Here is a 26,390-nt window from a genome sequence, read left to right as displayed (position 1 = left end):
AAGGCAGGAAAGATGGAGGGTGCGTCTGGATTCCAGCGTCAGCCAGTTTAGTTCTTTTAGCATGTCGCAATGGTGGGTATGTTAAAGAATATTATATGCAAATATGTTTGTCAGTGGAGCAAATTTATAAAACAATGAATGAGATGTCATATTTTACACAATTGATTTAATGTAAATACATAAAAAATATTGAAAACCGTATTAATCATGCAGATTATCATAATTTAATAATGTATACATTTTTCTTTTATATAGGAGCCAACTTGATGCTCTGCTGAAAACATATAACTGTTATTATAAGACTCAAGAGAACTTACAGATGTCATATTGCCAAGTAAGTCATTATTTTGTTGTTGTTTATGCTTAACTGAAAAGAAATAGATGGGTACAAAGTTAGCAGTGGCAAAGTAAAGTCCAATGTATAATTTAAAATGCTCTAACAGCAAAATGCCACTTATGTTCAACTCCTCTGATTTACACACTGATACTAAGCACATTTCCTCTAGGCATTGGCATTGTTTTGGAATTTGGTATTCGTTTAGCAAGCAAATGCCGAATTCCCCAAATGAACCCCAATGCCTAGAGGAAATGTGCTTAGTGGTAGTAGTTAACGTGGCCGCAGACAGTGGCATTCGGTTCTATTTACTGTAGCTGTGGAGATATCAGTGAGAATGTACAACAGATATTTGTCTGTTGCACTTTCATACTTATATATGCGACACTGAAAAAAGCTAATTACTGCTGCATGTGACAATATCCGGCATTCGTTAAGCAAACAAACGCTGAATTCTGAAAAAAACACCCATTACCTATTGTCTTCCTTTGAATAATTGTGCTTAAAAGGGCAGTAAAGTCAAAATTAAACTCTCATGACCCAGATAGAGCATGCAATTTTAAACAACTTTCCAGTTTATGTCTATTATCTATCCATCTCTTGGTATCTTTTGTTGAAAAGCATACCTAGGTAGGCTTAGGGGCAGAAAAGCACTACTGGGTGTAGCTAGTGATTGTGGCCGCACATATATACCTCTTTTCAATGGCTTACCAGATGCTTTAGGTTATCTCCTAGAACCTAGTAAAGCATTGCTCTTCCTTAAACAAAGGATACCAAGAGAATGAAGAAAATTTGATAAAAGAAGTAAATTGGAAAACCATTTAAAATGAAATGTTCTATCTGAATCATGAAAGGAAAATGTTGGGTTTCAGTTCCCTTTAATGCTGTAAATTGTGTATCTTATTCAGTTATACAGCTACATAATCCCGCTGATTGTTGTGAACTGTAAGTACACAGGAAGTAAAAGAACAATCGCATCTTTCAAATGAGTATTTACATAATATACCTTGACATATTTTCATAAACTGAACTGTGCTATTGTTGTATGACCAGTTTACTAACACAAGTATAATTTCAGGCAGAAAATGGACAAATTATTGTTTCTGGGCTTATAGATATTCTTTGGGGTGTTCAACGACCCATACGATTCAAAATGCAAGATGAAAAATGTATCTCCACAGAATCAATACAGCTGCCTGAAGTTATTGGATCATCGATTGCAAAAAGGTATTTGTTGTTCCTACCATGGAAAGTAAAAAACAAAAAGAATGCATTTCAAATGTACTTTTCTGTCATATTTTTGTTAATATGGAACATTGCTCACTATTAAAGGGACATAAAGCTTCAATAAGAACTTGTTCAATATGTTTCACTCCTGCAGGAGACTTAAACATACAGTTATTGGGGCCGAATTATCAGAGTGCGAGCGGACATCGAAAAATGCTGACAGCATATGCTGTCGGTGTTTATCATAAAACAAGCATTTCTCGTGAAGGCTCCGTGGGAAACAGATACATACGGGGCTTGATAATAGTCTGTACTGAAGCAGCAATAAACTGACAACCTAGTGTATTCATATCCAAAACAGTAGTGCATTGGTAGTCTGGAACTGACTTTAGTTTGTTGTGTTTAATTTAATTTTCGGCTATAGTCATTGGCAAGAATCAGTATTTTCTTATTACAGCTTTATATCCCTTTAATATAAATTCAGATATAAGGATAATGTATACAAGTGTTTTAATGTGATATATTAACAACATAGAGGAAATAAGAAGACATATATCAATAGACCACTTTTTTTCACAGTTGCATTATCTCCTATTCAGAAAAATTGATAATAGGAGTTAATTAGAAAGTTGCTTAAAATAGCATGCTCTATCTGAATTATGAAAGTTTAATTTTGACTAGACTATCCCTTTAAGTACCTCAAAACATTTAAAAACATATTTATGCAATATTCATATTTAATAACGTGTTATATTGTGTATTTACTGTAAACATTTCACATTTCACATTCCAATGTTCTTCACATGGGGAATATGTTCTATGTATTTTTAAATAGATATTCCTATATATATATCTGTATATATCTATACCTATGTATAGTTTTATGTACATGCATAGTTATATATATATATATATATATATATATATATATATATATATATATTATAAGTTAATTTATTTCCGTAATGCAACTTAAAAGGTGAAACTAATATATGAGATAGACTCATTACATGCAAAGCAAGATAGTTCAAGCATTGATTTGTCATAATTGTGATGATTATGGCTTACAGCTCATGAAAACCCCAAATCCACAATCTCAGAAAATTAGAATATTGTGAAAAGGTGCACTATTCTAGGCTCAAAGTGTCCCACTCTAATCAGCTAATTAAGCCATAACACCTGCAAAGGGTTCCTGAGCCTTTAAATGGTCTCTCAGTCTGGTTCAGTAGGAATCACAATCATGGGAAAGACTGCTGACCTGACAGTTGTGCAGAAAACCATCATTGACACCCTCCATAAGGAGGGAAAGCCTCAAAAGGTAATTGCAAAAGAAGTTGGATGTTCCCAAAGTGCTGTATCAAAGCACATTAATAGAAAGTTATGTAGAAGGAAAAAGTGTGGAAGAAAAAGATGCACATGTAGCATTGATGACTGCAGCCTGGAGAGGATTGTCAGGTAAAGGCCATTCAAAATTGTTGGGGACTTTCACAAGAGCCACCACACATAGACGGATCCTGGACATGGGCTTCAAATGTCGTATTCCTCTTGACAAGCCACTCCTAAACAACAAACAACGTCAGAAGCGTCTTACCTGGGCTAAAGAGAAACAGACCTGGTCTGTTGCTCAGTGGTCCAAAGTCTTTTTTTCTGATGAGAGCAAATTTTGCATCTCATTTGGAAACCAAGGACCCAGAGTATGGAGGAAGAATGGAGAGTCACACACTGCAAGGTGCTTGAAGTCCAGTGTGAAGTTTCCACAGTCTGTGTTGATTTGGGGAGCCATGTCATCTGCTGGTGTTGGTCCACTGTGCTTCATTAAGTCCAGGGTCAACACAGCCGTCTACCAGGAGATTTTGGAGCACTTCATGCTTCCTTCCGCAGACGAGCTCTATGGGGATGCTGACTTCATTTTACAGCAGGACTTGGCACCTGCCCACACTGCCAAAAGCACCAAAACTTGGTTCAATGACCGTGGGATTACTGTGCTTGATTGGCCAGCAAACTCGCCTGACCTGAACCCCATAGAGAATCTATGGGGCATTGCCAAGAGAAAGATGAGAGACATGATACCGAACAATGCAGTAGAGCTGAAGGCCGCTATTGAAGCATCCTGGTCTTCCATAACACCTCAGCAGTGCCACAGGCTGATAGCTTCCATGCCACGCCGCATTGAGGCAGTAATTGCTGCAAAAGGGGCCCAAACCAAGTACTGAGTACATACAGTATGAATGCTTATACTTTTCAGAGGTCCGATATTGTTCTACAGGTATGTACAATCCTTGTTTTATTGATTGCATGTAATATTCTAATTTTCCGAGATTGTGGATTTGGGGTTTTCATGAGCTGTAAGCCATAATCATCACAATTATGATAAATCACGGCTTGAACTATCTTGCTTTGCATGTAATGAGTCTATCTTATATATTAGTTTCACCTTTTAAGTTGCATTAGTGAAATAAATGAACTTTTGCACGATATTCTAATTTTTCGAGTTTCACCTGTATATATAAATAAATAAAAAGAGAGTAACTCCTGGAAAGGGTAAGAAAGTTCAATTTGAACGCATAGATTAAAAGTTCATTATGTATTAGTAAACAGTAAAAAGTTGAAAACTCACACCGCGGTTAGCAATCAGCAAGGTGCTTATGTCATCTGACGCGTTTTGCACATGTCCTGCGCTTTCTCAAAGATTACGAAGAAGAGAAGTTGTGCATTGTATGTTATTAGAACTTTTTACTTTTAACTTGTAATATGAACGCTACCAGACGTTTGCAAAAAGCTTACATCTAGAAGTGTTAACATGTTAGCAGGAGCGATAAGTAGCGGTCTACTCATAATCCAGCCCATATCCAATTGGAGCTTCAATATAGCCAATCCATAATGAAGTTATTGCATTAACCTTGAAAAGTACAATTTTCAGCCAGAGCTTATGTGAAAATATAAGCATATAATTTTTCTTCGTTCTCTTAGTATCTTTAGTTGAAAAGACAGGAATGTAAGCTTAGGAACCTGACCATTTTTGTTCAGCACCTAGGTAGCACTTGCTGATTGGTGGTTACATTTAGACACCAATTAGCAAGTTCTACCCAGGTGCTGAACCAAAAATGGGCCGGCTCCTATGCTTAAATTCTTGCTTTTCAAATAAAGATACCAAGAGAAATAAGAAACATTGACAATAGGAGTAAATTAGAAAGTTGTTTAAAATTGCATGCTCTATCTGAATCAGGAAAGTAAAAAATTGGGTTTTATGTCCCTTTAAATCTAACTCTAAGATAAGTGTGTATGAGAGAAATCTCTTCAGTAAAAGGCTGCTTACAAAAACATCTTAGTAAATATAAGCAACCATAATGCCCTTTACAACACTCATAACCAATACGTTTCTGAAGATTTATTCCCTTTATTATTAACTAGTACTAAAGCCCGTGTACACGGGCCATTTTTTGCAGTACAGCGGTCCCACCCCTTGCTCTCTCCCCCCTCTCTTTTGCTTTCTCTCCTCCCTCTCTTTTGCTTTCTCTCCCCCCTCTCTTTTGCTTTCTCTCCCCCCTCTCCTTTGCTCTCTCTCTCCCCTCTTTTGCTTTCTCTCCCCCCTCTCCTTTGCTCTCTCTCTCCCCTCTTTTGCTCTCTCTCTCCCCTCTTTTGCTCTCTCTCTCCCCTCTTTTGCTCTCCCCCACCCTCTTTGGCTCTCTCCCCTCTTTTGCTCTCTCTCTCCCCCCTCTTTGACTCCCCCTCCCTTTGTCTCTCTCCCCCCCCCCTTTGTCTCTCTCCCCCCCCTTTGTCTCTCTCCCCCCCCTTTGTCTCTCTCCCCCCCCTTTGTCTCTCTCCCCCCCTTTGTCTCTCTCCCCCCCCCCCTTTGTCTCTCTCCCCCCCCTTTGTCTCTCTCCCCCCCCTTTGTCTCTCTCCCCCCCTTGTCTCTCTTCCCCCCCCCTTGTCTCTCTCCCCCCCCCCTTTGTCTCTCCCCCCCCCCTTTGTCTCTCTTCCCCCCCCCTTTGTCTCTCTTCCCCCCCCTTTGTCTCTCTCCCCCCCCCTTTGTCTCTCTTCCCCCCCCCTTTGTCTCTCTTCCCCCCCCTTTGTCTCTCTCCCCCCCCCTTTGTCTCTCTTCCCCCCCCCTTTGTCTCTCTTCCCCCCCCTTTGTCTCTCTTCCCCCCCCCTTTGTCTCTCCCCCCCCCTTTGTCTCTCTTCCCCCCCCTTTGTCTCTCTCCCCCCCTTTGTCTCTCTTCCCCCCCCTTTGTCTCTCTTCCCCCCCCTTTGTCTCTCTTCCCCCCCCTTTGTCTCTCCCCCCCCTTTGTCTCTCGCCCCCCCTTTGTCTCTCTCCCCCCCCTTTGTCTCTCTCCCCCCCTTGTCTCTCTTCCCCCCCCTTTGTCTCTCTCCCCCCCTTTGTCTCTCTTCCCCCCCTTTGTCTCTCTCCCCCCCTTTGTCTCTCTCCCCCCCTTTGTCTCTCTCCCCCCTTTGTCTCTCTCCCCCCCCTTGTCTCTCCCCCCCCCCTTTGTCTCTCTCCCCCCCTTTGTCTCTCTCTCCCCCCCTTTGTCTCTCTTCCCCCCTTTGTCTCTCTCCCCCCCCTTTGTCTCTCTTCCCCCCCTTTGTCTCTCTTCCCCCCCTTTGTCTCTCTTCCCCCCCCTTTGTCTCTCTTCCCCCCCTTTGTCTCTCTTCCCCCCCCTTTGTCTCTCTTCCCCCCCCTTTGTCTCTCTCCCCCCCCTTTGTCTCTCTTCCCCCCCTTTGTCTCTCTTCCCCCCCCTTTGTCTCTCTCCCCCCCCCCCTTTGTCTCTCTTCCCCCCCCCTTTGTCTCTCCCCCCCCTTTGTCTCTCTCCCCCCTCTTTGTCTCTCTTCCCCCCCCTTTGTCTCTCTTCCCCCCCTTTGTCTCTCTTCCCCCCCTTTGTCTCTCTCCCCCCCCCTTTGTCTGTCTTCCCCCCCCTTTGTCTCTCTTCCCCCCCCCTTTGTCTCTCTTCCCCCCCTTTGTCTCTCTCCCCCCCCCCCCCTTTGTCTCTCTTCCCCCCCTTTGTCTCTCTTCCCCCCCCTTTGTCTCTCTTCCCCCCCCTTTGTCTCTCTCCCCCCCCCTTTGTCTCTCGCCCCCCCTTTGTCTCTCTCCCCCCCCTTGTCTCTCTTCCCCCCCCTTTGTCTCTCTCCCCCCCTTTGTCTCTCTTCCCCCCCCTTTGTCTCTCTCCCCCTCTTTGTCTCTCTCCCCCCCCTTTGTCTCTCTCCCCCCCCTTGTCTCTCCCCCCCCTTTGTCTCTCTCCCCCCCCTTTGTCTCTCTCTCCCCCCCTTTGTCTCTCTTCCCCCCCTTTGTCTCTCTCCCCCCCCTTTGTCTCTCTTCCCCCCCCTTTGTCTCTCTTCCCCCCCTTTGTCTCTCTTCCCCCCCCTTTGTCTCTCTTCCCCCCCCTTTGTCTCTCTTCCCCCCCCTTTGTCTCTCTTCCCCCCCTTTGTCTCTCTTCCCCCCCTTTGTCTCTCTTCCCCCCCCCTTTGTCTCTCTTCCCCCCTTTGTCTCTCTTCCCCCCCTTTGTCTCTCTTCCCCCCCCCTTTGTCTCTCTTCCCCCCCCTTTGTCTCTCCCCCCCCTTTGTCTCTCCCCCCCCTTTGTCTCTCTTCCCCCCCCTTTGTCTCTCTTCCCCCCCCTTTGTCTCTCTTCCCCCCCTTTGTCTCTCTTCCCCCCCCTTTGTCTCTCTTCCCCCCCCCTTTGTCTCTCTTCCCCCCCCTTTGTCTCTCTTCCCCCCCCCCTTTGTCTCTCTTCCCCCCCTTTGTCTCTCTTCCTCCCCCATTTGTCTCTCTTCCCCCCCCTTTGTCTCTCCCCCCCCATTTGTCTCTCTCCCCCCCCTTTGTCTCTCTTCCCCCCCCTATGTCTCTCTCCCCCCCGTCTCTCCCCCCCCTTTGTCTCTCTTCCCCCCCCCTTGTCTCTCTCCCCCCCCTTTGTCTCTCTTCCCCCCCTTTGTCTCTCTCCCCCCCCCTTTGTCTCTCTCCCCCCCCTTTGTCTCTCTCCCCCCCCCTTTGTCTCTCTTCCCCCCCTTTGTCTCTCTTCCCCCCCTTTGTCTCTCTTCCCCCCCTTTGTCTCTCTGTCTCTCTTCCCCCCCCCTTTGTCTCTCTCCACCCCCTTTGTCTCTCTTCCCCCCCTTTGTCTCTCCCCCCCCTTTGTCTCTCTCCCCCCCCTTTGTCTCTCTTCCCCCCCTTTGTCTCTCTTCCCCCCCCTTTGTCTCTCTCCCCCCCCCCTTTGTCTCTCTCCCCCCCCTTTGTCTCTCTCCCCCCCCCCTTGTCTCTCTTCCCCCCCCTTGTCTCTCTTCCCCCCCCCCTTTGTCTCTCTCCCCCCCCCCTTTGTCTCTCTCTCCCCCCCCCCTTTGTCTCTCTTCCCCCCCCCTATGTCTCTCTCCCCCCCCGTCTCTCCCCCCCCTTTGTCTCTCTTCCCCCCCCCTTGTCTCTCTCCCCCCCCCTTTTTCTCTCTTCCCCCCCTTTGTCTCTCTTCCCCCCCCTTTGTCTCTCTCCCCCCCCTTTGTCTCTCTTCCCCCCCCCTTTGTCTCTCTTCCCCCCTTTGTCTCTCTGTCTCTCTTCCCCCCCCTTTGTCTCTCTTCCCCCCCCTTTGTCTCTCTTCCCCCCCCCTTTGTCTCTCTTCCCCCCCTTTGTCTCTCTTCCCCCCCCTTTGTCTCTCTTCCCCCCCCTTTGTCTCTCTTCCCCCCCCTTTGTCTCTCCCCCCCTTTGTCTCTCTCCCCCCCCTTTGTCTCTCTTCCCCCCCTTTGTCTCTCTTCCCCCCCCCTTTGTCTCTCTCCCCCCCCCCTTTGTCTCTCTTCCCCCCCTTTGTCTCTCCCCCCCCCCTTTGTCTCTCTCCCCCCCCCCTTTGTCTCTCTTCCCCCCCCCTTTGTCTCTCTTCCCCCCCCTTTGTCTCTCTTCCCCCCCCCTTTGTCTCTCTCCCCCCCCTTTGTCTCTCTCCCCCCCCTTGTCTCTCTTCCCCCCCCTTGTCTCTCTTCCCCCCCCCCCTTTGTCTCTCTCGCCCCCCCCCTTTGTCTCTCTCGCCCCCTCTCCTGCTCCCTCTCTGGCTCTATGTTCACATCGCGGGACCCCGCCCGGCCACGCCCCATCGCGGCGACACCCACCCGGCCACGCCCCTCGCGATGCCCGGCCACGCCCCTCGCGACGCCCGGCCACGCCCCCATCGCAACGCTCCCGTCGGCCATAAACAGCTGTTTGTGTACCTCGCGCTCCCTATCTCACAGCTGCTTGTATGCTGTGTACCTCGCGCTCCCTATCTCAAGGCCAAGTGTTTGTCTCTACTGCGCATGACGGCTTCAGACAAACACTTGGCCTTTTATAATATAGGATAAACACTTCCAATTTTATATTAGAACTATCCAGCTCTTATATGGGCCTATATAGTATATACAGTTAAAAAAATATATAAAATAATTTTATTTGTTTCAGTGGAATGATGCGCTGGGGAGAATTTGATGATCTTTACCGTATAAGTGAGGAGACAACAAAGATCTCAGATGATGAAGCAGAAGATAAGAATGGTAAATATGTTTCTGTCCATTCACTTTACATTTAAAAATACCATTTACATATAATTATTAAAGGCTACAATGCGATGATAAGGCACCTACAATTAATAAAGATAAGATAATTTGCATAATGTAAAAAGTGAATATGTCTATAAAAGTGGTTAAGGATTGGGTAGTGTGGATAAGACATGTCTAATTAGTTTTTGCTTACAACTTAAAAGGCTAATTAATGCTTACCATGTGTCTAAATAATGACCCAATGGTCACAATCACTCGTCTCAGGCAAAATTATCTAAAAAGTCTTGTCAATACTGTGAGGTACCTCACAGAAATTTTGAAAGGCACTCTTACGCACACTCTTATGCACAGCCTTACACACTCTCTCATACACACACATACATATACTCACACACACTTTCTCACACACACTCTCTCTCTCTCACACACAAACTATTTAAACACACACACTCACACTCTAATACGCACATATTTATACTCTCAGACACACACTTTCTCTCACATACATACACACTCTCTCACACACACAAACACTCTCTCAAACACACACACTACTGTTTAGGCCTAAACAATTGCACTACCATCAATGTGGGCCAGCTCAATCTCTGCTTATTAGCCTGCCTTACCATGCACAACTTGCTGCAGATCACAGATTGACTGCACTGGCGCAGGAATAGTGGAGGAAGCCAGTAAAAGGAGAGTTTGTGAAGGTGGGACTGCTGAGGTGTGTTAGGTTACGGGCAGGGACGGAACTACTGGGGGTGCAGAGGTCGCAACTGCGACTGGGCCCCTGAGGGTGGGGGCCCAGCTTCAATAAAAAACGTTGACCTGCCACTGCCTGCACTGATATCATGTGAGTGTGACATGATGCTTCACTAGTGTCTCTGACTACAGGGGTTAGTGTTTCTGTTTTACCCATTGGTGTTTATGTGTGTGTGTGTGTATGTGTGTAAGTATATGACTGTGTGTGTATTTATGCATGTATGTGTGTATGTTTGTGGAACTAGCAAATTACAGACATTTTTACTACAGCATGGGGGGCGGGGGGTCCCTATACAGTACTACATATACAGTACGGGGGGACTGGACCATGTCACTGACTACTGTGGTCACTTTATAAAGTACTGGGGTGGGTAGGGTTAGGCCAGCCATCTCACCGGCAGATTACAGACTGTGTCACTAACTCACTATATACAGTACTGGTGGGTTAAACAGTGTCACTATATACAGTAATAGGGGGTCAGACCATCTCACAGACTGTGAGCAAAGGGTACCTCCTTTTGCAGACATGTAATCTGATTCACATTTTTTTTTCTGTGTTAAATGTTAAAAAAAAAAGATATGTATCAAATTCAATTTTTTTTGGGTGGGGGTAGGGGGGGCCTTCTTAGATTCTTGCACCTGGGCCCTGTGGTTTCTAGTTACGCCTCTGGTTATGGGCAAGCAGTTCCGCAGTGTTGGTAAAATGACCGACATGGTTGCAATAATATGGGTATGAGAAAAATATTAAAATCAATTGTTAGGATGGCCCAATGATTGTGGCCCATGGGGCAATTACCACTCCAGCCCAGTCTGTCCCAATGAAGCCATAGAAACGCCCCCCCTGGCCCTAACATTTCTCTGCTTGCAGTGAATCATGTTCCCTTAGCTCACACTGGTCCACATCTGATGCAGCCCTGTAGAAGCCCACTGGGAAATGACCCGGTATCCAGGTAGGCCAATCCAGTCCTGAAATGAACTCACTTCATTCATTTTTGTAGACTAGTTAGAGAGGGACAGCAAGATTACAAGATGGCAGTGTCACATCATTTTAGAATATATATCTTTTTATGTTTGCAGATCTTTTGCAATGCAGGGACTATTTTCAGATACTTATATTAAAATGGTTTTAATGTTCCAGATAACTGAACTGTAAATGTAAATGACACAACTCATTATCACATTCATTTTCTGTACTGTCAGCCATAAACTTCCATGTCTTATTTTTATTGTAAAATGTAACTAATTTCTTCCATTCCTTCAGGCTATTCGCCTTACGACAGCAGTACGCTCAGGCCTAAACTGACAAATGATCCTGATTCACCGTCACTGTACCGAACTATGAGTGATGCAGCATTGGTGAAAAAAAGAATTAGACCACAGGCTCCTGGTAGAGCAAATGTACCGCAGCACAGATTTTCTATCAATGGACATTTCTACAACTATCAGGTATAATGATCTAGTCTTTTGTAATAAAAAAAGTTTGGACAGTGCCTCACTTTTTAAAGGGGCATCAATCCATAAAGGGACAGTAAACATCTTGAGATTTTGATAAAATTAAACACCTTTGTAATATATTCTCATTAAATATTGTGCTCCCTTTTCGTGTATTTTAGCTATGAAACAATAATGGCTAGCTTTTTTGTATGTAGACTAAAGCCCAGATTGGCTCCTCCAGATAAGGCAAATGATGGGTGGAGCTTGGCTACCTAAAAATAATTGCTAATTTGTTTTAAAAACAATAAGACTTTGCTGGTATGTTATTCTATAGCTGCACAACAGAAATGTCTGGTAATTAAAATGTGTTTACTGTCCCTTTAAAATTATAACCCTGCATTAAAAAGTATTTTTTTTTTTATTTGAATACTCCTCTGAAGTAGCTTTGAGTTCCCCCTCACACTTGTTCACACTGACTTTCTGGCCTCCTTCAATCACCTGAAGCTTTTTTTCTATTTAATTTTGTGAAGATGGGGGGTTCCGTTCATCCTATAGACAACAACCAGAACATGCTTTGCGTACTCTGTTTTTGAAAAATGTACAGCTTCCAGCTATTGATTTGAGCATGATTAAGGGGGTGAGACCCAAAGCTTCACTATTTTTGTAACCCTGTTTCCTTTAGAATAAAGGTCATTCATTTTAGGTCTGCTGTGTGTGGACTTTTCAGTATTGGAAGGCTTGACAGTAGCCTTGTCAGCGTGCACTCACAGGAAATGCTGTGCTTTGTTGCCTTTAGCTATTGATTTGAGGAGCACTGTTTATTCCAAGAAAACTGTTTGTGACGTCAAGCAGCCCCAATTTAATGTTAGAGGTGGAAATGGGCAAAGGAGGATAGTAAAAGCAGAGAGATTGAGGACAATGTAATAGGTACAAAGCATAGGCATGCAGTGCAGATTGTCAAGGTTCAGCATTCATCAATGTCTGTCGGACATGATCTGCTGAGCGGATCATGTCCGACAGACTGATGATAAATCGGCCCCTTTGTATCAAAGCACAGAGTACACTCATTTTGCAAAACTAAAATAAAACTATTTCAATGAAAACAGTACCTAGCATAATATGATTGGTGCATACTGCAGTATTTATTTTCATTATAAAAAATTGATTTAAAAAAATCACATATTTGGGGTAGACAGGCCTGAAAACTAGGTTTACTCAGCACATGACTATCAGTTAAAACATGTAATACATTTTGAAATGCTTATTTTAAATGGAAACATGACAAATGTACATTTTCCTTTTAAATAAAACAAAAAAAAATCTAAAAGATTATATTGATCATATATTTAATAAATACAAATAATAAGCTAAAAGATACATTGAAGGAAAATATATTTAACTAGTCCTAAAGCCCATGTACACGGGCCATTTTCTGCAGTGCAGCGGTCCCACCCGCCTGCTTCCACCTGACCATGCCCCCGTCATGCCCCCCTGTCACGACCGCTCCCGCCTGGTCACGCCTCCCATCACACCCGCTCCAGTTGGCCACTCCCCTTCACACCCTCTCCCGCCCACCCTCTCTGCTGTCTGATTCTCACTGACTGATCCTTCCATACGGCTAGGTATGTTTGTCCTTGCGCAGTCTCTACTGCGCATGACAGCTGCTGACAAATATACCTGGCCTTTTATAATATATGATTATTTTTTAAGGAATCTGCTAAATCACATAGGCCTAGATTTGGAGTTTGGCGGTAGCCGTGAAAACCAGCGTTAGAGGCTCCTAACGCTGGTTTTAGGCTACCGCCGGTATTTGGAGTCGTTCAAAAAAGGGTCTAACGCTCACTTTTCAGCCGCGACTTTTCCATACCGCAGATCCCCTTACGTCAATTGCGTATCCTATCTTTTCAATGGGATCTTTCTAACTCCGGTATTTAGAGTCGTGTCTGAAGTGAGCGTTAGAAATCTAACGACAAAACTCCAGCCGCAGAAAAAAGTCAGTAGTTAAGAGCTTTCTGGGCTAACGCCGGTTCATAAAGCTCTTAACTACTGTACTCTAAAGTACACTAACACCCATAAACTACCTATGTACCCCTAAACCGAGGTCCCCCCACATCGCCGACACTCGATTAAATTTTTTTAACCCCTAATCTGCCGACCGCCACCTACGTTATACTTATGTACCCCTAATCTGCTGCCCCTAACACTGCCGACCCCTATATTTTATTTATTAACCCCTAACCTGCCCCCCACAACGTCGCCGCCAGCTACCTACAATAATTAACCCCTAATCTGCCGACCGCAAAGCGCCGCCACCTACGTTATCCTTATGTACCCCTAATCTGCTGCCCCTAACACCGCCGACCCCTATACTATATTTATTAACCCCTAATCTGCCCCCCTCAACGTCGCCTCCACCTGCCTACACTTATTAACCCCTAATCTGCCGAACGGACCGCACCGCTACTATAATAAAGTTATTAACCCCTAATCAGCCTCACTAACCCTATAATAAATAGTATTAACCCCTAATCTGCCCTCCCTAACATCGCCGACACCTAACTTCAATTATTAACCCCTAATCTGCCGACTGGAGCTCACCGCTATTCTAATAAATGTATTAACCCCTAAAGCTAAGTCTAACCCTAGCACTAACACCCCCCTAAGTTAAATATAATTTTAATCTAACGAAATTAATTAACTCTTCTTAAATAAATTATTCCTATTTAAAGCTAAATACTTACCTGTAAAATAAATCCTAATATAGCTACAATATAAATTATAATGATATTATAGCTATTTTAGGATTAATATTTATTTTACAGGTAACTTTGTATTTATTTTAACCAGGTACAATAGCTATTAAATAGTTAAGAACTATTTAATAGCTAAAATAGTTAAAATAATTACAAATTTACCTGTAAAATAAATCCTAACCTAAGTTACAATTAAACCTAACACTACACTATCAATAAATAAATTAAATACAATTCCTACAAATAAATACAATGAAATAAACTAACTAAAGTACAAAAAATAAAAAAGAACTAAGTTACAAAAAATAAAAAAATATTTACAAACATTAGAAATATATTACAACAATTTTAAACTAATTACACCTACTCTAAGCCCCCTAATAAAATAACAAAGCCCCCCAAAATAAAAAAATGCCCTACCCTATTCTAAATTACTAAAGTTCAAAGCTCTTTTACCTTACCAGCCCTGAACAGGGCCCTTTGCGGGGCATGCCCCAAGAAGTTCAGCTCTTTTGCCTGTAAAAAAAAAACATACAATACCCCCCCCAACATTACAACCCACCACCCACATACCCCTAATCTAACCCAAACCCCCCTTAAATAAACCTAACACTAAGCCCCTGAAGATCTCCCTACCTTGAGTCGTCTTCACCCAGCCGAGCCAAATTCTTCATCCAAGCGGAGCAAGAAGAGGTCCTCCATCCGGTAGAAGTCTTCATCCAAGCGGGATCTTCTATCGTCATCCATCCGGAGCGGAGCTGCAGCATCCTGAAGACCTCCGACGCGGAACATCCATCCTGGCCGACGACTGAACGATGAATCAGCCAATCGGATTGAACTTGATTCTGATTGGCTGATTCCATCAGCCAATCAGAATATTCCTACCTTAATTCCGATTGGCTGATAGAATCCTATCAGCCAATCGGAATTCGAGGGACGCCATCTTGGATGACGTCATTTAAAGGAACCGTCATTCGTCGTTCAGTCGTCGGCCAGGATGGATGTTCCGCGTCGGAGGTCTTCAGGATGCTGCCGCTCCGCTCCGGATGGATGACGGTAGAAGATCCCGCTTGGATGAAGACTTCAATCGGATGGAAGACCTCTTCTGCCCCGCTTGGATGAAGACTTCTACCGGATGGAGGACCTCTTCTTGCTCCGCTTGGATGAAGAATTTGGCTCGGCTGGGTGAAGACGACTCAAGGTAGGGAGATCTTCAGGGGCTTAGTGTTAGGTTTATTTAATGGGGGTTTGGGTTAGATTAGGGGTATGTGGGTGGTGGGTTGTAATGTTGGGGGGGGTATTGTATGTTTTTTTTTACAGGCAAAAGAGCTGAACTTCTTGGGGCATGCCCCGCAAAGGGCCCTGTTCAGGGCTGCTAAGGTAAAAGAGCTTTGAACTTTAGTAATTTAGAATAGGGTAGGGCATTTTTTTATTTTGGGGGGCTTTGTTATTTTATTAGGGGGCTTAGAGTAGGTGTAATTAGTTTAAAATTGTTGTAATATATTTCTAATGTTTGTAAATATTTTTTTATTTTTTGTATCTTAGTTCTTTTTTATTTTTTGCACTTTAGTTAGTTTATTTCATTGTATTTATTTGTAGGAATTGTATTTAATTTATTTATTGATAGTGTAGTGTTAGGTTTAATTGTAACTTAGGTTAGGATTTATTTTACAGGTAAATTTGTAATTATTTTAACTATTTTAGCTATTAAATAGTTCTTAACTATTTAATAGCTATTGTACCTGGTTAAAATAAATACAAAGTTACCTGTAAAATAAATATTAATCCTAAAATAGCTATAATATCATTATAATTTATATTGTAGCTATATTAGGATTTATTTTACAGGTAAGTATTTAGCTTTAAATAGGAATAATTTATTTAAGAAGAGTTAATTAATTTCGTTAGATTAAAATTATATTTAACTTAGGGGGGTGTTAGTGCTAGGGTTAGACTTAGCTTTAGGGGTTAATACATTTATTAGAATAGCGGTGAGCTCCAGTCGGCAGATTAGGGGTTAATAATTGAAGTTAGGTGTCGGCGATGTTAGGGAGGGCAGATTAGGGGTTAATACTATTTATTATAGGGTTAGTGAGGCGGATTAGGGGTTAATAACTTTATAATAATAGCGGTGCGGTCCGCTCAGCAGATTAGGGGTTAGTAAGTGTAGGCAGGTGGAGGCGACGTTGTGGGGGGCAGATTAGGGGTTAATAAATATAATATAGGGGTCGGCGGTGTTAGGGGCAGCAGATTAGGGGTACATAGGGATAATGTAAGTAGCGGCGGTTTACGGAGCGGCAGATTACGGGTTAAAAATAATATACAGGGGTCAGCGATAGCGGGGGCGGCAGATTAGGGGTTAATAAGTGTAAGGTTAGGGGTGTTTAGACTCGGGGTACATGTTAGGGTGTTAGGTGCAGACGTAGGAAGTGTTTCCCCATAGCAAACAATGGGGCTGCGTTAGGAGCTGAACGCGGCTTTTTTGCAGGTGTTAGGTTTTTTTTCAGCTCAAACAGCCCCATTGTTTTCTATGGGGGAATCGTGCACGAGCACGTTTTTGAGGCTGGCCGCGTCCGTAAGCAACTCTGATATCGAGAGTTGCAGTTGCGTTAAATATGCTCTACGCTCCTTTTTTGGAGCCTAACGCAGCCATTCTGTGGACTCTCAATACCAGAGTTATTTTAAAGGTGCGGCCAGAAAAAAGCCAGCGTTAGCTACGCGGGTCGTTACTCTAAATCTAGCCGATAGCCATCTCTAGAATTTTGAAATAAATATATTGTTCTAAATTGAAAGTGATTAGCTGCTTAAATATATATATATATATTTATCTATTTTTTTGCCCCAGACATCAATATTTACTCCAGCATTTGGATCGGAAACAAAAGTTATGATAGACAGCAATATGAAAACAGAACAAGTAATCGAGCAGTTGTTGCGGAAGTTTATGGTATGTAGCAAATATAAAACATATTATATACTTTGCTATTTAACTGCTGTCATGACAACATGAGCAATTTTCACAAAATACAGAGGAATAGATTACAAGTTGAGCACACTTAATAGTACAGAGTATGTTTTATTTTGGATGACCTTGCACAAGATATGATGCACAATCTGGTATTGCATATTAACAAGTCTGAATCTTTTTAGCTTACCTTATACAAGGAAGCACTATAAACACAAGCGCTCATTGGCCTCTAGTTATCAAAGTCTGGCGGACCTGATCCGACAGTGCGGATCAGGTCCGTCAGACTTCGCTGAATATGGTGAGCAATACGCTCGCCATATTCAGCATTGCACCAGCAGCTCACAAGAGCTGCTGGTGCAAAGCCGCCCCCTGCTGACTCGCGGCCAATCGGCCGCCAGCAGGGGGGTGTCAATCAACCCGATCGTTCTAGATCGGGTTGATTTACGGCAATGTCTGTCCGCCTGCTCAGAGCAGGCGGACAGGTTATGGAGCAGCGGTCTTTGTGACCGCTGCTTCATAACTGCTGTTTCTGGCGAGCCTGCAGGCTCGCCAGAAACACGGGGCATCAAGCTCCATAAGGAGCTTGATACATATGCCCCATTGTATTTGTATTACAAGTGGTGAGCTAAAGGGACAGTATACACCAATTTTCACATAACTGCATGTAATAGACACTACTATGAAGAAAAATATGTACAGATACTAAAAATCCAGTATAAAACCTTTTAAAAACTAAGAAGATCCCAGATTAGCACTGTTGATGAGGTTAGGCTGGGACACCTAGTGAAAGGGGCTTGGAAAACAGGAACAGCAGACATTGCCCCCTTCCCCCGCTTCCCGGCATATGAAAAGACAGATTATACAAACAGGAGCCGCAGGAATCTGTAGACATGAGTATACATCTAAAACATTGGGGCTTGGTTAGGAGTCTAAAAATCAGCACAATGTTATTAAAAAAATAAGCAAATCTATACATTTTACAAAAACACTTCAAGATGGGCTATATAAATGGATCATCTACAAAACATTTATACAAAGAAAAATCTAGTGTACAGTGTCCCTTAAAGTGTTGCATTTAAATGCTATCCAAAATACTGCTGTAAAATGTAGCAGTTGTAAGACCTAAAGACAGTAAACCACTATTATTAGAACACCATTGGTTTAGCTATTAAGCAATATCTGTCATGTAGTTTACTGTCCTCTCCATAGAAGTTTATAATGTGTAGGAAGCACAGTTACATATTCACCCATAGAGGTCAATGGAGAAAAAAAAGTGGAAAAAAAACACCCCACTCTTGCGCAAACACCATAACAAATTCTCATTAGCGCTAACCCGACATGAAAAAAAGAATATTTATGTTCTTTACATAATGGAATATGTTCTATTTATTCATAATTAAATATTTCTACATATCTGATTTTTTTTAAACAAATATATGTTTCTACCTATATATATATATATATATATATATATATATATATATATATATATATATATATATATATATAGTTATATATAGGTATAGCTATATACAGATATATATAACAGCAATTAAAATTATGGGGAGGTGAAAAGTGAGTTTAACATCCTCCACTAAATACAAAATGTAGAGAAAATAACTCATTGAGTAAACTATTTACAAATCTAGACAAGTCAGAAGACTTGCTTTTACCACAGAAACTCTCTGATTACATTGTTTCCAATGCAACAAAGGATTCGGGGTGAGATATGTAAATGAGGTTCACAATGACTTGCTTTTTTACTTTTAGCCTGCTTTTTAAGGCAGACTTCTCTTTACGCCATAGCATTGCCACATTACTGTACTAACCCTAGCTAGGCTTAAAAGCTGTGTAATGCGGCGATGCTATGGCGTAAAGGGAAGTCTGCCTTAAAAAGCAGGCTAAAAGTAAAAAAGTGAGTCATTGTGAACCTCATTTGCATATGCAGGGGGTGTCAATCAACCCGATCGTACTCGATCGGGTTGAATAGTTGTCTTTGTGACCGCTGCTTCATAACTGCTGTTTCTGGCAAGTCTGAAGACTCGCCAGAAACACGGGCCGTCAAGCTCCTTTCGGAGCTTGATAGATAGGCCCCATACTGTATAGATATTTTATAGCTTGTTTTCTCCCAATATAAATGTGGTTCCTGTTTTCTCATGTCATTGTATATATGTATGGTTCTGACAGACCCTTTATTAGTGTACATCATTGTATTTATTTTGAAGTTATAATGTGGCAGCTTCAGCAACTTAAAAAATTATCTGCTAAAGTTCTCAGTTAATGATTTCTGAAGAAGGCAATTGCTTTGTAATTACTAGAACTTCATTTGAGTAATCAATGGCAACTTCTTCTTGGATTGTTTTGCAAATTATCTTCATCATTTTTTATCCTACAGATTGAGACCAGTCCAAGTGAGTTTGCACTATATATTATACATGCTTCAGGAGGTGAGAATTACTTTGTATGTTTAATACACATGAATGTTATTGACTCTGAGGGCTCTATTTATCAAGCTTCATATGGAGCTTGATGGCCCCTGTTTCTGGCGAGTCTTCAGACTCGCCAGAAACAGCAGTTATGAAGCAGCGGTCACAAAGACCGCTGCTCCATAACCTGTCCGCCTGCTCTGAGCAGGCTGACACACATTGCCACAATACAACCCGATCGAGTACGATCGGGTTGATTGACACCCCCTGCTGGCGGCCCATTGGCCGCGAGTCTGCAGGGGGCGGCGTTGCACCAGCAGCTCTTGTGAGCTGCTGGTGCAATGCTGAATACGGCGAGTGTATTGCTTGCCGTATTCAGCGAGGTCTGGTGGACCTGATCCGCAGTGTCGGATTAGGTCAGCCAGACCTTCATAAATATGCCCTTGTGTCTTTTGCTCTAGGCAGTAAATAGAGTACTCTGTGAACAGTTATCCTTAAGCTGCTATCAGCTGCATGTTTAAAAAAAAAAAAAACAACAACCCAAAAAACAGTCAATCAGTTTCATCAATGCTGAGGTCAAAATTTGTTTTACTGTGATCTCATGATATTTCACTAAAATCTTGTGAGATTTCATAGTAAGTTTCCTAAAACTGAGGATGGAAATAACATGACTGTGCCTGCACATGTCAGATGCACACTTCTTGCAAGTCCCTGGGCTATAATTGGCTGCTTGAAGTCCTTTTATAATATAATGAGGCTACTGAGGACATTTTTAAGTAAAATGTCTTCCCTTTTTACATAGAGTTGTACAGGAGATATTTTCTAGTCAGCTTTTCTACAGCTATGCTGAATCACTTTCAAATGCTTTAACGTTTGGTTTAACATTATCACATGTCAATGAAAATGTGTCTCATATGTGTCTATGAAGTTACAACAGAAACAAAGACGTTATCTTTATATAGTCTGTTCTGTGCATGTATATTTCATTGCTAGAAAAGAAAAAACTGAAAAACAGTGACTGTCCTCTCTGGGAAAGGCTGTTACAAGGTCCTTCAGGACATATAGCAAGGATGTACCTCATGGACAAAGAAGTAGAGGAAATAAGCAGTGATGTACGTTAAGTATTCCCTCCTTATAGTAATTAGATGTCAGATATGGCTAAAATATAAAATGACATCCTTTGTTTTCTCTTTAATAGGTAGCACAGTATATAAAATTTAATCTTCCCCTACTGGAATCTATCTTGAAAAAGTTAAACGATGAAGAAGAAATGGAGATTAAAAGGACAATTAACAAGTAAGTTCAATCAATTTAACTTTGTTCCTGGTTTATTAAAGGGATATTAAACACTACAAGATGGTTACTCTAGCAATTCATTTAAAATTGGCATCAGCAGAGGATATAAGATAATAGGCTTTTAAACATAGGGAAACAGACTCCAGCATAGTTATACCTATTAGTTTATGTACACTAAAATAAAGTAATATACAACACTGCTATTTAACATGGGCAAAGGCAACTAGCTACGACTAAGCTACAGTAACTTAGGACCTCAGTTGTAATTAGGACCTCAGCTCCTATAAAAATGTTATAGAACTTCCTTCCAAAGAAACTAGCTGTTCCCCTTTTTAATGATTGCAGGCACTGTTCCCTCCCACTGTTTTTGTTGGTTAAAGGGATATGAAACCCAAATTTTATTTTATAAGTCCGATAGAGCATGCAATTTTACTCAACTTTTTAATTTACTCCTATTATAAAATTTTCTTCATTTTCTTGGTATCTTTATTTGAAAAGCAGGAATGTAAGCTTAGGAGCCTGCCCATTTTTGGTTCAGGACCCTGGGTAGAACTTGCTGATTGGTGGCTACAAGAAAAAAAAAACTTTAATCACTGATATAAGTTATCAGTAGTGAGGGAAGAAAGAATTGTGTGTGTTTAAAGATATAAATGCACCTCCGGTAAACCTGTTTTAGAAATCTATTTTAATTTGCATTAATAACCTACACATACAAGATTTTTTTATTTTCAGAAAATATATTTCTCATTTCTGTTTTGTAGTTTAGGCATCCACAGTGAAAATGTATGACAGATCCATTTATTGAACTGAATAAATTATATATGTTTATAATAATTAAACAAAGGTCTAAAACGCATATGACTTACCTCCACCGTGCAACTACTACTGTATCACTTGTCTCATCTTTATATACTCCCCATCTCCTTTAATCAGCTTCTGATCTGTGCTTTCCATTCTCTATCATTGCTACCACCCTCTTGTATCTTTCTGACTTATTTACCCTTCTCTTACATTGTGAAACTCTCCTCCACAAATCATCAACAAAAAAACCCTCAAAATGTGCTTTTTTAGAGAAACCTATTACTTAGTCTTATAAAGAAGAATTCCCATCCAAGACAAATTTTTGATGCTGTAAAGTAATATCCTCAATAGACACAGGTCCTCAATCAGCTCATTTTGAAAGTTGCGGCCCTCACACTTTAGACTTTGGGGTAGATTTATTATTCAGCGGATGCTGCATTCTACGCCCATCGTTTCAGGCTCACATGAAACGGAAGTTAAGAACCAGTGGTCATAATATCTGGATGATTGACTGCCACGAGTGTGCAGGGGGCGGCATTGCACAAGCATTTCACAAGAAATGCTTGTGCAATGTTACAGCGTATGTTGTCTGCATTTAAATCATGTCCGCTCGACCTGTGATAAATCTACCCCTTTATTAGGAAATTTATTTCTTGTGCATTAATAACTGGGAACCTATCTGTGTGCCCAACATCTACCTCATAGAGTGTAAGCCTTTGAGGGTTTAGAGCTTTTAATCTCAGCCTTTATTTATTATACCCTCTGTAAAGCATTGAAGAGTCACTGAAGAATAAATTATCTGTGTTTCTTTACCCTGGAAAAGCAGAGATCAGATTTACAGTAGCTACAAGACTGTTTAAGGCAATCATTATATAGCATGTTTCAGGGTCACTGCTGCACAATTTGCAGTGGTACATTTCAGGAAAATACAAACAATAACAGTATATCACAATTTCTTCTGAGCTTAACACAGTTTTGGATTTACTTTTGCACAAGCTAACAATCCTGCCATTTTCTCTTTATGTAAAAATAAATGAAAGCTAAAAGGATTATGTACACAGCCGGGCAACCCGCTTCACATTCATATAATGCCGCTTCCTATCTGCCGCTAGCAGGGGGTGTCAATCAGCCTGAACGTATTGGATAGGGTGGATTGAAGACCGCAGCCTCAGAGGAAACGAACAAGTTATGGAGCAATTTATGGGGTCTTTAGAACACAGATAATTTATTCTTCAGTGAATCTTCAGTGCTTTACAGAGGGTATAATAAATAAAGGCTGAGATTAAAAGCTCTATACCCTCAAAGGCTTACACAGACCTATTGATTTGTTAAAATATTGTGATGGACAATACAGGGTTAATTTACAAAACCATGTAGTTTTCAATGACTTGTAAGTTCCATTTATGTTCTCTGTGAACATATATGAAAATCCCTTTAAATAAAAAGATATCTGGACTGGAATGGGAGTAATAGTACATTTGGATTTTTTTTTTGCAATATGTGCAAAATGACAAAATGTTTTAAATAAAATCAATTTCTAATTTATGTTGGAAACATTAGTATACAGTGCTACATGTTGGTCTTTTGGAAAGGTCAATTTATAATAAATTTGGAATCATATATTGTCTGATTGCAGAGTGTAAAAGTACTCTGAATATTTTGTTTACTATGCACATTATTGAAAATCATGCAAAATCATTCTAGGTTTTCTTTTTTTAGTTCTATAAAATAGAGGTAATTCTGAAATCTCATCATCTAGTGGAAAAAAACACCTTTATATGGGGCAAAATTTACCAGGCCTGCAGACGGACAGTTTCGCAATGCGAAATGTATTGTTGCCCCTTGATTCTGCGCAACCAATTGTGCTAGAGCTGGGCATATCACTCACCCCAAATGAGAGATTGGCTGGGTGATTGACCTCACTATCTCTGAGGTTGCGGAGAGGAAAAAGATATTAAAAACTTTAAAAAAAACTTGCTCCACATAGCTCTAAAAGCTGTGAATGCAGCTTTATAAACCTAGCTCATGATCTATGTGGGTAGGTTTATGATTTGCACTGTTTAAAAATCAGTAGAAAAAATAGTAAATACAAACATTTGAGCATTTAAACAAAATGGTATACTCTAAAGAATTAATATTTGAAGAGTTTTTTAATGTCATTTTTTATATTTAAAAAGCATATATCATTGTTTCAAACTGCAAAAAATGTCACTATAAAATAAGTACTTTAGAAGCATTATGTTGATACAATTTGCTTTGTTGTGCTGTTCAGGGACATATCCTTTGAAATAATGTTTGAGCTTGTTTATCTTATCTGCTTTGCTGGGGTAATTTAGGACCAGATGTAAATGATCAAAAATGAATTTAATATATTATTCTTCAACTACTTAATCATTTTTTTATCTCTTCTTTCAATTAGGTATTTGAAAGAAAAAGTCCAAATACAACACTACCTTAACAGCAAAATTATAAAAAAGACAGAAACTACCGTATAACAATTTGCTTTCTTGAAGAAAGGAACTGGAATGGTGTTGCATATTGACAATGAAAATAGTAGATACTACTAAATATAGTTTGTGCTACTGTTGAAGATATATTGGATTATGGAGCAATACATCTTAAAGAGATTCAAGAAGACATGTCTAGAAATGTTAAACTAAAATTAAACATTTGATATGTTGAAGTTTAGATGGAGGATGTTGCCAGAAAACCACTTCACTGTATAGCAGACCAGACTTGTGAATTGGATCACCAGGAGGACTCCAATTTTCTCAAGCACCAAGATCCTGAAAGAAAATCTTCACATAATCATATATCAATCCTACATGTTTGTAAAGTCTAAGTCCAAACTCTTTTTTGAATTGGGCAGATGTTTACTAAATCCAACATTGCTTCGGATTCTAAATTTAAAAAAAGAATTATAAACATGTGAGATTCCTTCACTAACATTTGAGGAATTAGTATATAATATTGGTGAATTTGCATTTGTCCGCACTCCATGACTTAAAGCAATGTTAATTTATATTTTTTGTTTAATCAATTCATATTTTAATTTCTCAGTTTGTTGTGGAGACTTTTGTTATACATATCATCATACACTTCAAGAGTTGTCACTCTCACATGTAAATAAAACATATAAGTGTATTGCACACGTATTGTGCAAGAAAAGCCGTATTCCTGAACACTAAAGATCTCCATGTAATAACAAATATGACAGCAGAACGTCAAAAACCAAGTACTGTGGTCCAAGTTGTGTTCAAATTTAGTAGACCTTAAAATATTGATATTCAAATTATTTTTTTTCAAGCAGGAAACTGTTTGGATAGGAAAAAGTCATTTTACAACTTTCAGGACATTCAATTTCATGATAATGCATCGGTTTTCCAAGACGGTAATTTTTTTTATTTCTGAAGACCTTTTATATGATATTAGTTAAAGGGACACTGAATCCATTTTTTTTTCTTTTGTGATTCAGATAGAGCATGCATTTTTAAGCAACTTTCTAATTTACTCCTAATATCAATTTTTTGAAAAAGAAGGCATCTAAGCTAATTGTTTGCTTCAGAACTCTGGACAGCACTTGTTCATTGGTGGATGAATTTATCCACCAATCAGCAAGAACAACCCAGGTTGTTCACCAAAAATGGGCCGGCATCTAAACTTATATTCTTGCATTTCAAACAAAGATAGCAAAAGAATGAAGACAATTTTACAATAGGAGTAAATTAGAAAGTTGCTTAAATTGCATGCTCTATCTGAATCACAAAAGAAAAATTTTGGGTTCAGTGTCCCTTTAAAGGGACATTAAACCCAAAAAATGTCTTTCATGATTCAGATAGCGAATACCATTTTAAAAAAGTTTCCAATTTACTTCTATTATCAAATGTATTTAATTCTCATGTAATTCTTTGTTGAAGAGATACCTAGGTAGGTAGTGTGCACATGCCTGAAGCCCTAAATGACAGGAAATAGTGCTGCCATCTAGTGCTCCTGCTAATGTATAACATTGTTGCAAACTGCTGCCATATAGTGCCGCAAACACGTGCACACTCTTGAGCTTACATTTCTACTTTTCAAATAAGGATAACAAGAAAACTAAGAAAATATGATAATAGAAGTAAATTAGAAAGTTGTTTAAAATTTGATGTTCTATCTAAATCATGAAAGAAAAATAATGGATATTATGTCCCTTTAAGTAAAATGTAACTTGTCTCAAGAGTGTGAGTTTTCATTGTCATATTCTCAGTAATTACAAGTACAATATTCAGCATTAACAATAAATCCCTTTGAATAATACTGAATTCATTTGGTAAGAAACTGAGAATTAGATATTGTTGTATACATAATCAGTAAAAACAACCTGCAATTTGGCAAATATAAAAATAGTTACAATACAGTACACATGAATCTTTTACATTCTTGCCAGTGATCTTATTGTTTAAAGCAGTCTGAAAATGAATTTACAAAATGCCAAGCCAACACGATCCATGTGTTGTTTTGTCACAAATATTTCTACGTTACCTTTCCACTGGATCAACAAAGCTTACATTTAAAAAGCTTACGGCTAGATTTAGAGTTTTGTCGGTAACGACCCGAAAAGCTAACGCCGGCTTTTTTCTGGCCGCACCATAAAAATAACTCTGTTATTGAGAGTCCACATAAAGGCTGCGTTAGGCTCAAAAAAAAGGAGCGTAGAGCATATTTAACGCAGCTTCAACTCTCGATACCAGAGTTGCTTACGGACGCGGCCAGCCTCAAAAACGTGCTCGTGCACGATTCCCCCATAGGAAACAATGGGGCTGTTTGAGCTGAAAAAAAACCTAACACCTGCAAAAAAGCCGCGTTCAGCTCCTAACGCAGCCCCATTGTTTGCTATGCGGAAACACTTCCTACGT

The 26,390-nt window shown here is 40.7% G+C and overlaps 1 protein-coding gene across 2 annotated transcripts in view; it reads left to right on the top strand.

The window, feature by feature from the left end:
- RASSF6 (Ras association domain family member 6) overlaps positions 1-25,909 on the top strand; it is a 118,509-nt gene extending 92,600 nt beyond the window's left edge. Inside the window, exons 3-11 of one of the 2 annotated variants that reach the window (XM_053703316.1) lie at positions 256-334; positions 1,413-1,561; positions 8,958-9,049; positions 11,079-11,263; positions 16,850-16,951; positions 19,368-19,383; positions 20,392-20,510; positions 20,597-20,694; positions 23,915-25,909. In XM_053703316.1, coding sequence (XP_053559291.1) covers positions 256-334; positions 1,413-1,561; positions 8,958-9,049; positions 11,079-11,263; positions 16,850-16,951; positions 19,368-19,383; positions 20,392-20,510; positions 20,597-20,694; positions 23,915-23,990 — 916 coding nt within the window. In that variant the 3' untranslated portion in view covers positions 23,991-25,909. Of the gene's footprint in view, positions 1-255; positions 335-1,412; positions 1,562-8,957; positions 9,050-11,078; positions 11,264-16,849; positions 16,952-19,367; positions 19,420-20,391; positions 20,511-20,596; positions 20,695-23,914 lie in introns of both variants that reach the window. The other variant, XM_053703315.1, reaches the window with a different exon arrangement.
- The last annotated feature ends 481 nt before the right edge of the window (positions 25,910-26,390 follow it).

The sequence above is a fragment of the Bombina bombina genome, chromosome 2 (assembly GCF_027579735.1).
Source record: "Bombina bombina isolate aBomBom1 chromosome 2, aBomBom1.pri, whole genome shotgun sequence".
Classification (NCBI taxonomy): Eukaryota; Metazoa; Chordata; class Amphibia; order Anura; family Bombinatoridae; genus Bombina; species Bombina bombina.
This window is presented reverse-complemented; position numbering and strand designations above follow the sequence as displayed.